This window comes from Belonocnema kinseyi, chromosome 9 (genome assembly GCF_010883055.1).
Source record: "Belonocnema kinseyi isolate 2016_QV_RU_SX_M_011 chromosome 9, B_treatae_v1, whole genome shotgun sequence".
NCBI classification, from domain to species: Eukaryota; Metazoa; Arthropoda; class Insecta; order Hymenoptera; family Cynipidae; genus Belonocnema; species Belonocnema kinseyi.
Window position 1 is genome coordinate 114,334,591 of NC_046665.1, and position 15,283 is coordinate 114,349,873.

Sequence of the window (15,283 nt, forward strand, 5' to 3'; positions counted from 1 at the left end):
TATACGCTCCAAAAATTATTTTATTGTACTTAAAATTTCATACACATTACTTTCGGTTCGGTTGGGGTTGGCGCACATTATCCTGAAAACAGAAGAAAAAAAAACCATTTTAAATTATTTTCTGGAAGATTGACGTTTCTTTTTTTAAGTGACATACAATTTTACTTGAATCAGTATTAAAAAAAAAAAAAAAAATTTCTTCATAATCATTGATTTTATTTATAAAAATGCTATCAATTTTAGTTTATTTTTTGAGAAACACAAGTTTTCATATATTTTTTCAAAAGCATTATAAAAAAATAATTCTTAATTTAATAATTGATAGTAATTTAAAAATCTTCTTAAATATACATGTTTGTCATTGGAACGTCATTTAAATAAAATACCAAATAGGGTTTTTACAAAAAAAATCAGAACCAATGACATACTTACTCTGGCATATGCAATCCCCCCAGCGAAATAATGCATTACATAACGCTGGGTCTACTAAAAAATATGCCTCTATATTATAAAATGTTTGAAAAAAATGTAGATTTTTGAAAAAAATTTAAGCAATTTAGGAAAGAAAATATTTTAAACCGCTTAATACTAAAATACCTTAACTTCTAGTACAAAAATCTTAAAATTTTATATTACAATATATATTATATAATTTTATTTAAAATATTACATTACAATTATTCAATCTTAAAAAAATTTTGATTTAATTTAACAAAACTGTCACCAAATAATTTATTTAAAAATCAGATATTTAAACAGAAAAATTTATTTATTTCTAAAACAAAAAGTGACTAATGTTTTTTCAAAATTCTTTTAAATTAAAAAAAAAACATTTTGAAGAATTCCAGGATTTTTTTAACGAATTCAGGATAAATTCACAAGAATTCAAGTTAAATTAAAACGAATTCAGGAGGAATCCGACAGAATTTAGGTGGATTGAAATTTTAAAAAAAAGTTGAAAAAAAATTCAAACAATTTAAAGAAGAAAATATTTGAAACAGCTTACAATTAAAATAACTTACTTTTAGGATAAAAATCTTAAAATTTTTAATTATTATATTAAAATTATTTAAATGTTGAAAAAAAAAGAAATTTAATTTAAGGTCAAATAATTTATTTAGAAATCAGATATTTAAACAGAAAAAATTATTTAATTCTAAAACAAAAAGTGACTAATGTTCATTCAAAATTTTTTTAAAGGAAAAAAAAACATTTTGAAGATTTACAGGATTTTTTTTTTACTTCTAGTATAAAAATCTTAAAATTTTAAATTATTACATTTCAATTATTCAATCTTAAAAAAATTTTGATTTACTTTAACAAAACTGTCACCAAATAATTTATTTAAAAATCAGATATTTAAACAGAAAAAATTATTTAATTCTAAAACAAAAAGTGGCTAATGTTCTTTTAAATTTTTTTTAATGAAAAAAAAAGCATTTTGAAGAATTCCAGATTTTTTTTTAACGAATTCAGGATAAATTCACAAGAATTCAGGACAAATTCAACAGAATTGACGTGGATTGAAATAAAAAAAATAAAGATAAATAAAATTCAGGTAAATTTAAAAGAATTTAAGGAAAATGAGATGATTTCAATGCAATTCATAATAGTTTAAGTGAATTGAAAACAATTAAAAAATATATTTTTTAAAGTATTCATTAAATTTAATTCAATTAAAAATCTTAATGAATCATGGCTTCTTTTTTCAAGGAAATAAACAAAAAAACTTCTTTAAAATCTTTCAGATTCGGTTTTGACAGTTTTGGAAATCTTTTTTAATATTTTCTTAAAAGCAATTATTCAGAATCAAGAATCATTTTTAATTTTCACAGGAGAATCGTCATAAAATTTTTTTTTAACCTTTCAAATTAAAAAAAAAAGTTGCTCACTTTTTGTTTGAAACTTTCAACAATATAGAATTTTTATTACATTTTTGAAAATCCTTACAATGTTTAGATTATTTTTCTAACTTTTCAAAAATGACATAAATATTTCTTAAAAACTTACTTGAATTTTTTCTAAATTATTATTGTTCAATTTTATTCCTCAAATTTTTGGTTAATCTTCGAAATATTCTCTTCAAGATTTTTTTTTTTAAGACACGAAAAAATTTCAAAAACCTACATTTTATTTACAACTTTTTTAAGTTACAAAATTTTTTAAAGCCCCTAAATATCTCTAAACCTTAGCTAGATATTTTTAATTAATAATTGTTCAATTGTTACTTATACATGAAAAATCAAGAATTTTCACCTACAAATTAAAAATGATAAAAATATAATCAAAATTCAAAATTTAGTTGCCTAAAATTTTGAAGATTTAAGACTATAATTAAAAAAATAAAGTTTCAAATTACTTATATTTAAATATAAACAGTCAAATATTGCTAAAAATTACAAAATTGTTCCTTTTTTTTAGCTAACATTTTTTTATTTGAATTGGTTAAAAATAGAATATTTTATACTGAAATAGTTTTTGAGTAGGATTTGCAATTGAAATTTTTTTTAACGATTGCATCTATAAATTTAAAATTATTTCAAAATTGAAAATAGTTTATAAAATTTCAATTCTGCAAATTATTTCATTTTTAGCAAACTCAGAACCTTGCCAAATAAATTATTCTTCGATTTTCAATACTTGAAAAGTTCCAATTAAAACAAAAAAAAAACCGTTAATTAATTCGATAATTTTAGGTACTTTTTTGACAGAAAAATTAAAAATACAGGTTCAAATTTTTTTTAAACTGGACGCTTTTTAAACACTTTTTGGTATTTTAATTTTGCACAATTATAAATATTCTCGTAAAAAGCTTTTAAAATCCTCAAATAGCTTTATTTATTTTTCAAAAATCTACATTTTGTTAACAAAATTGAAATTTTAAAATTAATATTGACATTTTTTTATAATTTACAAAAGATATTTGAAAAATGACTTAAATTCTCAATAGTTTTTTTTTAATCCTGTAGAATACAAAAAATTCCTGGAAATCATCCAGAATATTTTTACAAAATTTTGAAAATCTTTCTAAATATTGAAAAGCTTCGGAAATTTTTTGTTCCAAATCTGCAAAATTTACATTTCATTTTAAATTAGTTGGAATAATCATTTTAAGGTTTTTAGCGACTTGGAGCGACGAAATTTTTTTCTGAATTGGAAGAGGAATTAAAAAAAAAAATTATTTTGACATTCGTATCGAGTGGAAAATTATGAAAGCTTGGTTTTCTAATTTGTATTTTTAGTTTTCTATTTTTCTTTCGGAATTAGCGGAGGAAATTTTTGCAGGTTTTTAGCAACTTTGTCTGAAAAGAGAATTTTTATTTTTAGGATATTTATAGAATTGGAAAAGAAGAAAGTTTTTTATTCTATTTTTCCTGAAAAGGACTTTTTTTCGGAATTAAGAGTACTTTTAATTTTTTTTTTAATTTTATAAGTTGGAAGGGTCGAAAGTTTGATTTAAAATTTTTCCTAAATTGAACAAAGCAATTTTTTAAAACGTTTTTAGCGACCTGGAAGGGAGGAAATTTTGGTTTGATTTTTTTTCTGATTTGGAAGAGAATCCTTTTTTATTTTTAAGATTTCAATATAATTTTTTATTTTTAACAATTTTATTGAGTTTGAAGGGCGGAAATTTACGTTTACAATTTTTTTAAATTTGAAAGTGGCTGTTTTTCTGGTTTTATCATTTTTGTTGAGTTGGAAGGGATGGACTTTTGATTTTTTTTCTGAATGTAAAGCAATTTTATTTTTATTTTTAACCTTTGTTATTAAGTTTAAACGGAAGAATGAATTTTTTATGTTTGAACCGGGAGGGCAGTTTTTTATTTGATTTTTTTTTAAATTTTAAGAGTAGGAAAGTTTGATTTTAAATCTTTTCTAAATTAGAATAGGAAAATTGTCAAAAGCTTTTTAGCGACTTATGTGGGTGGAAATTTTGGTTTTGATTTTTTCCTGAAATGGAAGAGGCTCTTTTTTGGTTATGATCACTTTTTTAGAGCGAATACTGTTTTTGTTATTTTTAATATATTTTTTTTGAGTTTAAGAGACCTTATATTTATAGAATTGGAAAGGAAGAAATTTTGTTATTCTATTTTTTCTGAAAAGGAAGATGCAAGTTTTTATTTTCAAAATTAATTGTCAATAAGTAGCAATTTTAAGAAAAGAATTTTTTATTTTCAATTTTTTTTTTCGGAATTAGGAGGGTACTTTTTTTTTAATTTTGTAAGTTGGAAAGAAGGAAATTTAGGTTTTAATTTCTTTTTCTGATTTGGAAGAGGCTCATTTTTTGGATATGATAATTTTTTAGAGCCGATACAGTTTTTGTTATTTTTAATGAGTATAAGAGACCTTATATTTTTTTGTTTTTTTTTTTTATAAGAGAATTTTTATTTTTAAGATATTTATAGAATTGGAAAAGAAGAAAGTTTGTTATTCTCTTTTTCCTAAAAGGAAGATGCAAGATTTTATTTATTCAAACTGTTGTACGAATTTTAAGGAAAGAATTTTTAAATTTCAATTTTTTTCGGAATTGGGAGGGTACTTAATTTTTTTTTTAAATTTTACAAGTTGGAAAAGAGGAAATTTTTTTTTCTGATTTGGAAGATCACCCTATTTTATTTTTTAACAATATAATTGAGTTTGAAGGGCGTAAATTTATATTTACAATTTTTTTAAATTTGAAAGCGACCCTTTTTTTCAATTTGAAGCAATTATTTTTTTCTTAACCGGGATTAAATTTTTTAAGGTTTTTAACGACTTATGTGGGCAGAAATTTTGTTATTAATTTTTCCTCAATTAGAAGTGGCCCTTTTATCTTCTGATCATTTTTTTTTGTTTTCAAAACGGATAAAGTTAGTTTAAAAAAATTTAGAATTTAAGAAACGATTTTTTATATTAATTTTTTTTCAGAATTGGAAGAGTAAATTTTTATTATTTAAATTTTAAGAGTTAAAAGGATGAAAACTTTTAGTTTTCAATATATTATAAATTGAAAAAAAAAACAAAACAATTATTGCATTTTGAACAATTTTATGGAGTTGGAAGGGCGGAAACATTCGTTTGCAATTTTTTTCAGAATTGAAAGAAGCCCTTTTTTTTGTTTTTGTCATTTTTTCGGATATATATTTTTTTCCTTTTCAACATTCTTATTGAGTTGAAGGGAAGAATTGTCAAAAAAAAAATTAATTAAAAAACAAAAAAAAATAACAAGTAACTAAAATATGAGTTGATAATCCTATATACAAAAACTCGTAACCTTTCTTCAACGTATAAAATCAATCGAAATAAAAAACTAGATTTCTACTTTTATCGATCGCCGATAATTATTAACGTTTTGTGTCTTTATTTTCACTTTCAATAACAGCTATTATTCTTAATGAATTATTATCATGTATTATATTTAAATTTGTTTCTCGTAATTTTTCAATCGTTACAGGAATAATAATTTAAAGTTTATGTTAAAATATATTTTTTTAAATAATATAAAAGAATATTAAATTAATAGATATATTGTGAAATCATTAAGTTTAATAATCTTATGATATAAATTATAATAAAAAATGTTATTTGAATATAGTTATCATAAACTAAATTAGAATTAAATGAATTTATTATTTTCATGTTCTAATTAATAATAATATCATGTTATGCATGCTATTAATTTCTTATAATAATATGATGTTTACATTTTATTACGAAATATTATTATTTTATTGCGAAATCATTATTTCAATAATATTATTATATAAATTATAATTAAAATTTTGATTAAAACATAAAGTTATTATAAGCTGAATTACAACTAAATAAATTTATATTAATGTTTTCTTGTTATTTCTAGATTAAAATTAAATAATACCGTATTTTTATTTTAACGTTATCTAATAAAAATTTATTAACTATTTAATATTAGAGCTATATTAATTCTAAATTTTCCATTAAGTATTAAATTAGGTATTTTATATTGTGCAAATTTTTAACTTTCAAAAAGATAAAGTAAAATATAATTATTGAAAAAACTTATATTAAGAATTAGAACAATAGAAGCGTCTTAATAATTTCGAAAGATTTTGAGATTAAATATTTTTAAACAGTTTTGGGAAAATTTTAAGCAGTTAATATTTCATTTTAAAATAATAATTACAAAATTTAAGATTTCAAAATTGTTTAAAAAAAAAATATGGAAGATTTTAATCAATTATTTTCATTTTCCAGGATTTTATTTAAATTTAGGTAAACTTAATTTTTTAGGGCGTCAAGAGAAGGAAAAATATAGTTTAGATTTATGGAAAAATTTCAATTTTAAAGTTTTTTAAAGCAACATCATGCCATAATATATAATTTTAGAACAAATTTTAGTAAATTTAAGAGATATGTAGAAGTTTTGAAACGATTAAAAAACAATAGAAACTTATGAGATATTTTAGACCTTTTTTAAAAATTCAGGATGACATAAATTCTTTGGGTTTCCAAAACAATTTCTTTAGATTTTAAAATTTTTTAAAATGAGTTTTAGGAGAAAATTCAAAAAGATTTTGAAACATCAAATATTTCCTTAAATTTCGAGAAAGAGTAGCAGATTTTAAAGCAAAATGTTTCCATTTGGTAACATTTAAAAATAAAAAATAAAATAAACCATAAAATTCTATAAATACAGCGAAGATTAAAGGAGAATAAAGACGATTTTTAAACTGCAGAAGATTTAAAAAATGCAGATTTATGTGAAACTTTTTAAGCAAAAAGAAAAATAAAACCTATGTGGTAAAGTTTCACATGCCCTTAATTAAAATAACTTTGAAAGGTCTCACGAAAAATTCTAGCCAGATAAATATATTTTAAACAATTTAAGAGGCATTGTATATATATTTATTTCAAACGGACTCGAATTTTTCCTATTATTTTGTAAAATCCCGTAAAATATTATTTTTTCAATCTAGATTTTTTGTTGAAGAATCTGAAATGTTCAAAAATCTTTTATAATTTTTTCAAATTTGTAAGAAATTTTTTCGCTGACTTTTTTTTTTACATTTTAAATGATTTTTCAAAATTTCCAGAAAAATTGGATTCATTTAAAAATATTTTGAGGAATTCAAGAGACTTTGCATAGATTAAAAATATTTTAAACCTTGGAAGCATTTCCGAAAACTTATGGAATATTTATCATTTTTTCTGAGATTATAAAAGCCCTAAATATCTTTTAAAAAGGCTCATATTTTTCTAATAATTTGTAAAATCCTGTAAAATAAAAAATATATATATATTTTAAATCTTCCACATTCTTTTTTTGACATATCTAAAATATTTAAAAATCTTTCCTAATTGTCTCATGAAAATGATAAAATTTATATCATTCGAAAAAAAAACTGCTGATACTTGTTTACCTGCAAATAATTTGAAAATGTGCGTAACTAAAAAAATATCAAAAAAGGATTGCTGTGTTACGTCAAAATATTGTTTAATGTATTTCTATACCGCACTTTATCCTAAAAATCTATTTTTATTTGCAAAACAAATAAATTGTTATGAGAAAATTGAGTAAATGATAAAAAGGAGTATAAAAATAAGCGCGAGCGTGCGCGCGCACAAATAATAATCTAATAACAAAAAAAGGATGATTATTATTATTACCCTGGGGAAGTTGCGAGCTGGAGGTGTCCTGATGCGCCGATCAGCTTTCGATCTATTGCGCACAACCTTGGAGTGGATGGCGCAAGAGACGCAGTAGTGCAACTTCGCGTACAATTTGGGGAGTTGGTATGCCTGATAGACACTGGCTTCTGTGATATCTCTCACAGCAGCCGCCTCAACGATGTTTCTGATCACGAATTTTTTAATCGCCTTGTCCTTAGGGACACATCGTGCGCAATTCGTGCAGCGCACTGGATTCACATGGCCTCGGCCATGTTTTGCACGCCCTCCGTTACGGCGTTTACACGTCTGCACAAAAATCCCAGACAACATTCACTTTTAAATTTGCAAAAACCGATCAATTTATTTATTCCTTTTCGCGGGGGGAAAAAAAAACTGCCATTGATAAAGTTCCCGGTTCGCAACCAATTTTCACGTTCAATGAAATTAAAAAAAAAAAAGATCGAACTCTATTCTAAACATTTTTCCATTTAATGTAATAAGAAAAAATAAACAAATTAGCGTATTCAAAGTGGAACGAAATTCAAGTTTAAAAGTTTTTTAACTCGAACAGTTCAAATTATAAGAAATATCAATTCTAACAAATCTTGAACCAAAGTAGATTAATTTTCAACATACATTTTCATTTTTAACTACAAAGGCTAAATTTTCTACCAAAAATTACGAATTTTTAACAAAAATACATGAATTTTCAACCAAATCGTTGATTTTTGAAAAAAAATCGTTGAAAAAATCGATAAAAAGGTATGGAATTCAGCTAAATACTTGAATTTCGAAAAAAATAATGTATTTTTTTTTACCAAAATGATTAATTTTCAACCAAAAAATACGAATTTTCAATCCAATATTAGAATTTTCAACTAAAAAAAGATGAATTTTTAACAAAAAATATAATATTTCAGAAGAATAGAATCTTTTAGAAACAAAATAGAACTTTCAAGAAAAAAAGAAAATTTTTCAAAAAAAAGCAGTAAAAAGATGAAAAAATGAATGAACAAATAAACATAAAAGGTGAAAATTTAACCAAATTGATGAATTTTCAAACACAAAATATTAAAATTCATGCAAAAGCACCGAGCGCTTTAAATTCGTAACGATTTTAGTGAAAACATTGTACTGTCAACACAATTTTTTAATTTAGAAGCCAGAAAGTCGAATTATTTACAAAACAAATAAATTTAAAACCGAAAAATATGGATTTGGAACAAAAAATTAATCTTAAATTAGACAGTCAATTATTTTCTTCTTAAATAGTTTCAACATCATTGGAAAGCTTCAAAATCTTAAGAAATCTAGAAGTTGTTTACAATTTTTAATTATATTGTAAACTTTTTTCAGAACTTCTAAATATTTGTCAAAATTAATTGAATTTTTTCTACAATTTTCAGAAAATCCTGCAAATTTAAAAAAAATTCTTTACAATTTGAATGGATAAATAACAATTGAACATTTATTATGTGTAGGCGAAATTTAAGTAATTTTAAGAAATTTGTACAAGTTTTGAAAAGATTCAAACTTAATGTAAAACCTGAAATAATAGCCTAATATAAAACAAAATTTAGATTTTAGCTGATTTTAAACAAAAAATCAGATTCTTTTCAAGAATTGTGAAAAGCTTGAAAAGAATAAAAACATTTTCTTAAGATTCATAGAAAAATTAAAAATAATTTTTTTATTTTGAAAAATTATTTTAAGAGAATTTAAAAAAAGTGTTTAAAAATATTTAAACAAATTTTCAGAAAATATCTCTTCAAATTACTCAAATTTTTTCTACCAATTTTCATTTGTAAATTATACATCAAAATTTAAAAATTTCACTTACAAATTAAGTATTTTTATCCAATACAACAATTAAAATGATAACGTTCAAAGTTTAAAGACTCTTCGAAATTTTAACGATTCCAGGTTTTCTATGTCAAACAATTCACTTGAAGATTTTTTACTTTTAAATATTGCTAAATATTCAATAATTAATGTTTTTTTAATAAAAAATTTCAAATTGGTTTAAAAATAGAATATTTTAAGCTGAAAAAATATTTTAAATTTAATAAAATCATTTAATTAAGAATATATTATTATGAAGTTATTTTTAAGTTGAAAATAGTTTATAAACTTTCAGTCACACTTTTTATTACTTAAAGTACAGATAAATTAAAAAGACTTATTTATTCAATAAAAATGTTTATTATCAAAAATTTTCAACATCAAAGGCTTTTATTTTTTATTTGTTCAAGTCTTTAAGAAAACATTTAAAAATTCTTTAAATTAAAAAAGTAAGTTTAAAAACAAACATTTTAAAGGAAAAATTTTTTAAGCAAAAAAATTTTGAATTACGCATTGTAAGCTAAATAGTAGCATAATTGAAAAACATAACAATTTAAATAATTATGGAGAAACTGTTGAAATCAATTTAAAAAAGATGAATTTTTCACAAAAAATATAAATTTCAGGATAGCGGAAAAATTTAATTTCCAAAATTCCCTCATTGTTCCCGGATGAATAATTTTAATTGCAAGGACCAGCTTTTTATTTTTATAAAATTTTGAATACATAATCTTCTATAAACAAAATAGAATTTTCAAGCAAAAAAGGTACATTTTCAAAAAAATATTAAAAAGGTGAAAAAATAAATATAAATGTGAAATTTTAACCAAATTGTTGAATTTTCAATCAAAAAAATATTGTACTGTCAACACAATTTTTGAATTTGCAACAAATTAAGTTTCTACGAGTTAGTTTAACCAAAAATATAAACTTTTAAGAAAGCCGGTCATTGTTAAACAAATAGTTTAATGTTTTACTAAGTTACTGAATTTCTAAATCTCAATGATTAATTTTATACAAAACAGTTGAATTTTTTTACAAAAAAACATAAGATTTCATGGAAAAAAAATTTTTTCTACAAAAATGTTAAATCTTGAACCAAAGAAGATTAATTTTCAAACATACAGTTTTATTAAAGGATGTATTTTCAACCCAGAAATATGATTTAACAACAAAAAATTAATTTTCTACCTTTTAGTTAAATTTTCAAACAAACAGTTTCTTTTTCTATCAAAATAGTTGTATTTCAAAGAAAAATATAAACTTTTTTTAAAAAAAAAGATAATTTTCAAACAAATAGTTTAATTTTCTACTAAATCATTGAATTTCAAAATCTAAATGATTAATTTTTTGCAAAACAGTGAAATTCTTGATACGAAAACATTAAATTTCATTCGAAAAAAAAGAAAGGAAGAATTTTTTACACAATTTTTAAATCCTGAACCAAAGAAGATTAATTTTCAACATATAGATTCATTTTTAACTACAAATGATGAATTTTCAACCCAAAAATATGATTTTGAACATAAAATTAATTTTCTACAATTTAGTTAAATTTTCAAACAATTAGTTTAATTTTTAACCAAACAGTTTCTTTTTCTACCAAAATAGTTGTATTTCAACCAAAAATATAAACTTTTCAGAAAAAAAGGTAATTTTCAAACAAATAGTTTAAATTCCACTAAATTATTGAATTTTTAAATTCAAAAGATTAATTTTATACAAAACAGTTCAATTATTAAATCCTGAACCAAAGAAGATTAATTTTCAACATACACTTTCATTTCTAATTACAAAGGATGAATTTTCAAGCCAAAAATATGACTTTTCAAACAAAAAATTCATTTTTCTACCATTTATTAAAAATTTTAAACAAACTTTCTTTTTCTACCACAATAAGTTTAATTTCAACTAAATATATAAACTTTTAATAAAAAACGTAATTTTCAAAAAAATAGTTAAATTTTCTACTAAATACTTGCATCTTTTTAAAAACTAAAACTTTTAATCAAGTTCTTGTATTTTCAACAAAACACTTAAATTTTAAAGATGAATTTTCAACCAAATCAAATTTTTAAACAAAAAAGATTATAAAGTTTAACCAAAAACAGTAGCATTAAAAAAAGCATTTGAATTTCCGACTAAAAATAAGTACAAAGGATGAATTTTCAACCCAAAAATACTAGTTTACAATAAAAAAAAATAAATAATAAGTTTCTACCATTTAGTTAAATTTTCAAACAAATAGTTTAATTATTAAACAATTTTTTTTTGCCAAAATAGTTGTATTTTAACAAAAAATAGAAACTTTTAAGAAAAAAAAAGAGGTAATTTTCTACTAAATTATTGAATTTTTAAATCCAGAAGCTGAATTTTATACAAAACAGTTGAATTGCTAATGCAAAAACATAACATTTCAGAAAAAAAAAATTTCCACAAAATTTTTCAATCCTGAACCAAAGAAGATTAATTTGCAGCCTGCAGTTACATTTTTAGCTACAAAACCCCAAAAAATACAAATTTTCAATCCAATAATAGAATTTTTAACAAAAAATATAAAAATTTCAGAGCAGTCGAAAAATTTAATATTCAAAATTTCCTTATTTTTCCCTGAACAATATTATTTACAAGCACCAGCATTTTATTCCTATAACATTTTAAACAAAAAATCTTTTATAAAAAAAAAACTTTTAAGCAAAAAAAGATCAATTAAAAAAAATAGTAGAAAGGTAAAAAAAATTATAAAAAGGTGAAAATTTACTTTAAACACAATTTTTTATTTTAGAAATTCAAGAATATTTTCCCTTTTTCGATCTAAATATTCTTAACTTGTTTTGTTTTTAAAATAATCAGGGTACAAATTGAACATGCCTTCATTTTGAATCGAAGAAACCTGAATTATTTTTTAAAATAAACATAAAAAATTATTTATCGAAGGTTTTCAAAAATTAACGTAATTCTAAATTGATTCGAAATTAAACAATTTGCAAACTGAAACGTTAAAAATCGTATCTTTAAATTACAATAATTTTTAATTAGAACTCTTTATAAATAAAATCCTTCACAGTTAAGAATCATTATTTAAAAACGATCAAAATTAAAATACAATTAAAAATGTTAATTTATTGCTTTTTTTAATAGCAATTGTTCACTATTGAACAATTTTTACTTCAGTTTTTCAATTTAAATGCAGTTTTCTTCCAGAAACATTACATTTTTTATGATATTAATTTTTTTAATTACTCAGTTTTTAGGTTAACAATTGCACAATTTAGAAGACTGTATTATAAAATTTTAAACACCTAAAACTGAAAATAATTAAATTTTAATTTCTCAATCTGAAACACGTGGTAAACAATTTTTTTTCAATTAATTTTTCGTAACTCGAATTTGTAAACAATCGATATTTTTCATGAAAATTCATCTTAAATAAAGTGTTCTGATTTATAAATTGTGATCATTTTTCTTTGTAATAAGAATAAAGTAAATAAAATATAAGAATAAGCTACAATATATTGTAAGTTAAAATAATTTTTTCTACAAAAAAATGGAATACTGAATCATTTGTTTAACTACATTGATTAAAATTATTAAATACAATTTTTAATTAAATTCATGATTTCTAGGCTTGTTTTATTCAATTCTGGTCAACAATGGCTTTATTTAACATTCAGAGATAAGAACAACATAAATTGAACCATTTTGCCGCTGTATTTGTTTTAAAATCGTTTAACACAAAAACAAACAAAAAATAGATTTCTTACGTTCACCAGGAAATTAATAAAAAGCATTTATATAGAAAATCTTAAATCGGTAAAAAAATGTCTCCTGTGAATGAATTTGATCGAAAAAATCCATTTCTGAACCACTGTGCGTCCACGCAAAGTGAGGTTATGTTTCGAAAACACATCCGCGACACGTGTATTGAACTTATTTCACACTCTAATTGCACTAAAATATCAATATCAATAAAATACACTAAAATTGAAGCAAAAAGTTGACGATATTGGCAGAAATGTATTTAAAATCAAATACAAATTTAGGGACCACATGGTGACGATGTACGTCAAACCGAATTTTTCCACAACACAAATATTTTCACAAGAAAAATAATTATTTGAAAATATATCTGGAGCACTATTGTTTAATTGCGAAATAAATAACTTAATTTTATATTTAAAGGAAATTAATTATTTGAAGGAATTATAGCAGAGGAATATAAACCTTACCATTCTTTCACATCCACCAGGGCGAAGAGAAAACCGGAAGGCAAGCGCTATTTAAGAGGTGGCGAGTTCAGGAACTAGTGGTTTTCAACGTTAGTCAAAAGTGTGTACTTCCGACAAATTGAATTATTCAAATATTTATCATTGTTTTTAAAAATTTCATTTTTAGAATTGGTCTCAAATTAATTATTTATGGTGTCTAATTTATTTTACAGATTAGAAACCTATTAATAAATAATGAAATAATAATTTAGGGACTGGGATTATAAAGTTTTTGAAATCAAAAATTTTAGGTCAAACATTTTTTATTTCGAAAATAAAAAAATATTATATGGAGCTTTTGGAATTAAGTGCTTATAAAAGAAAAATAATGGAGAAAATACGACTGTTTTTTGAGTTATCATTTTTGTAATGAGCAAAAATGCTGTTATTTAAAAATTAGGTCAATTTTTAATAAAATTTGAAGAATAAAAAGTATTGTGTATGACCCGGGTAGCCGAAAAAACTACAATTTGAAAATTTCTGGTTATTTCCTGATTAATTTAAAACTTTCTCTGCCCATTAATATTCAAAGACCAAAATTTAACATTTTAATATTTTTAACACTGAATTTTTTATAAACGGAATAAAACAATAAAATTTCAGATTACAATTTTTTAATTAAACATTAAAATCATTTATTTATTTCAACTAAAGACTTTTCTACAATAAAATATGAATTGTCAATCCAAAGGACAAATTTTTAACAAAACAGGTACATTTTCGACAAAAAGAAAATCAATTTTTAACCAAAGATTTAAATTTTCAACAAAATGCTGGAATTTTGCACATAATATAATTAAAACAAAATAATTAAATTTTTAACAAAATACTTTAATCAAGATGAATTTTCAACCAAATAATCAAATTTTTAAAGAAAATACTTGAATTTTAAAACAATTAAATTGTCAACAAAATACTTAAATTTTCCACAACAAAAAATGATTTCCAATACTATTGTATTGGAAATAATTTTTTATTATTATTTATTATTATTTATTATTTTTTTCAATTTGTAACCAAATACTCTAATTTTCAAAAAATAGATGAATTTCCAATAAAATAATTAAATATTCGACACTAGAGTATATCTTTAAACTAAATCGTTAAATTCTCAACCTTCAAATCTGAATTTTCAACCAGATAATTAAATTCTCAACTAAATAATTAAATCGTCAACAAAATACTTAAATTTTCGTAAAATAATTAAATTTTTAATAATGTAATTAAATTTTCAAACAAACAATTAAAATTTTTCCCTGCTAAGATAAATTTTCAACCGAATAATTAAAGTTTTAACAAAAAAACGAATTTTCCATATTATATAATTAAATTTTTAACAAAAAAGAATTAAATACTCAACAAGATACTTAAATTTTCAGCAAAATAAAATAATCAAATTTTTAAACCAAAAACTTTAATTTTTAACAAAATAATTAATTTTCCAACAAAATGGGTGAATTTTTAAATAAATTATAAAATTTTTAAACAAATTATTTGAATTTTTAACCAGATGATTATATTTTTAAACAAAATACTTGAATTTT

The 15,283-nt window shown here is 21.7% G+C and overlaps 1 protein-coding gene across 1 annotated transcript; it reads right to left on the reverse strand.

The window, feature by feature from the left end:
- Window positions 1-2: 2 nt before the first annotated feature.
- On the reverse strand, window positions 3-13,759 carry LOC117179839 (40S ribosomal protein S26). Its single transcript, XM_033371985.1, has 3 exons — window positions 13,701-13,759; window positions 7,627-7,935; window positions 3-82 (listed from the first exon to the last, which is right to left on the reverse strand). Exons 1-3 carry the CDS (start codon window positions 13,701-13,703, stop codon window positions 47-49), a joined length of 348 nt encoding a protein of 115 aa, XP_033227876.1. The 5' UTR covers window positions 13,704-13,759; the 3' UTR covers window positions 3-46.
- Window positions 13,760-15,283: the final 1,524 nt, after the last annotated feature.

Bases quoted from the DNA above. Each gene is read 5' to 3' on its own strand.
- LOC117179839 (XM_033371985.1), bottom strand. The intron at 83-7,626 runs GTAATAATAATA...TTCTGTTTTCAG, and splicing joins CAGCTCGCAACTTCCCCAGG to GATAATGTGCGCCAACCCCA.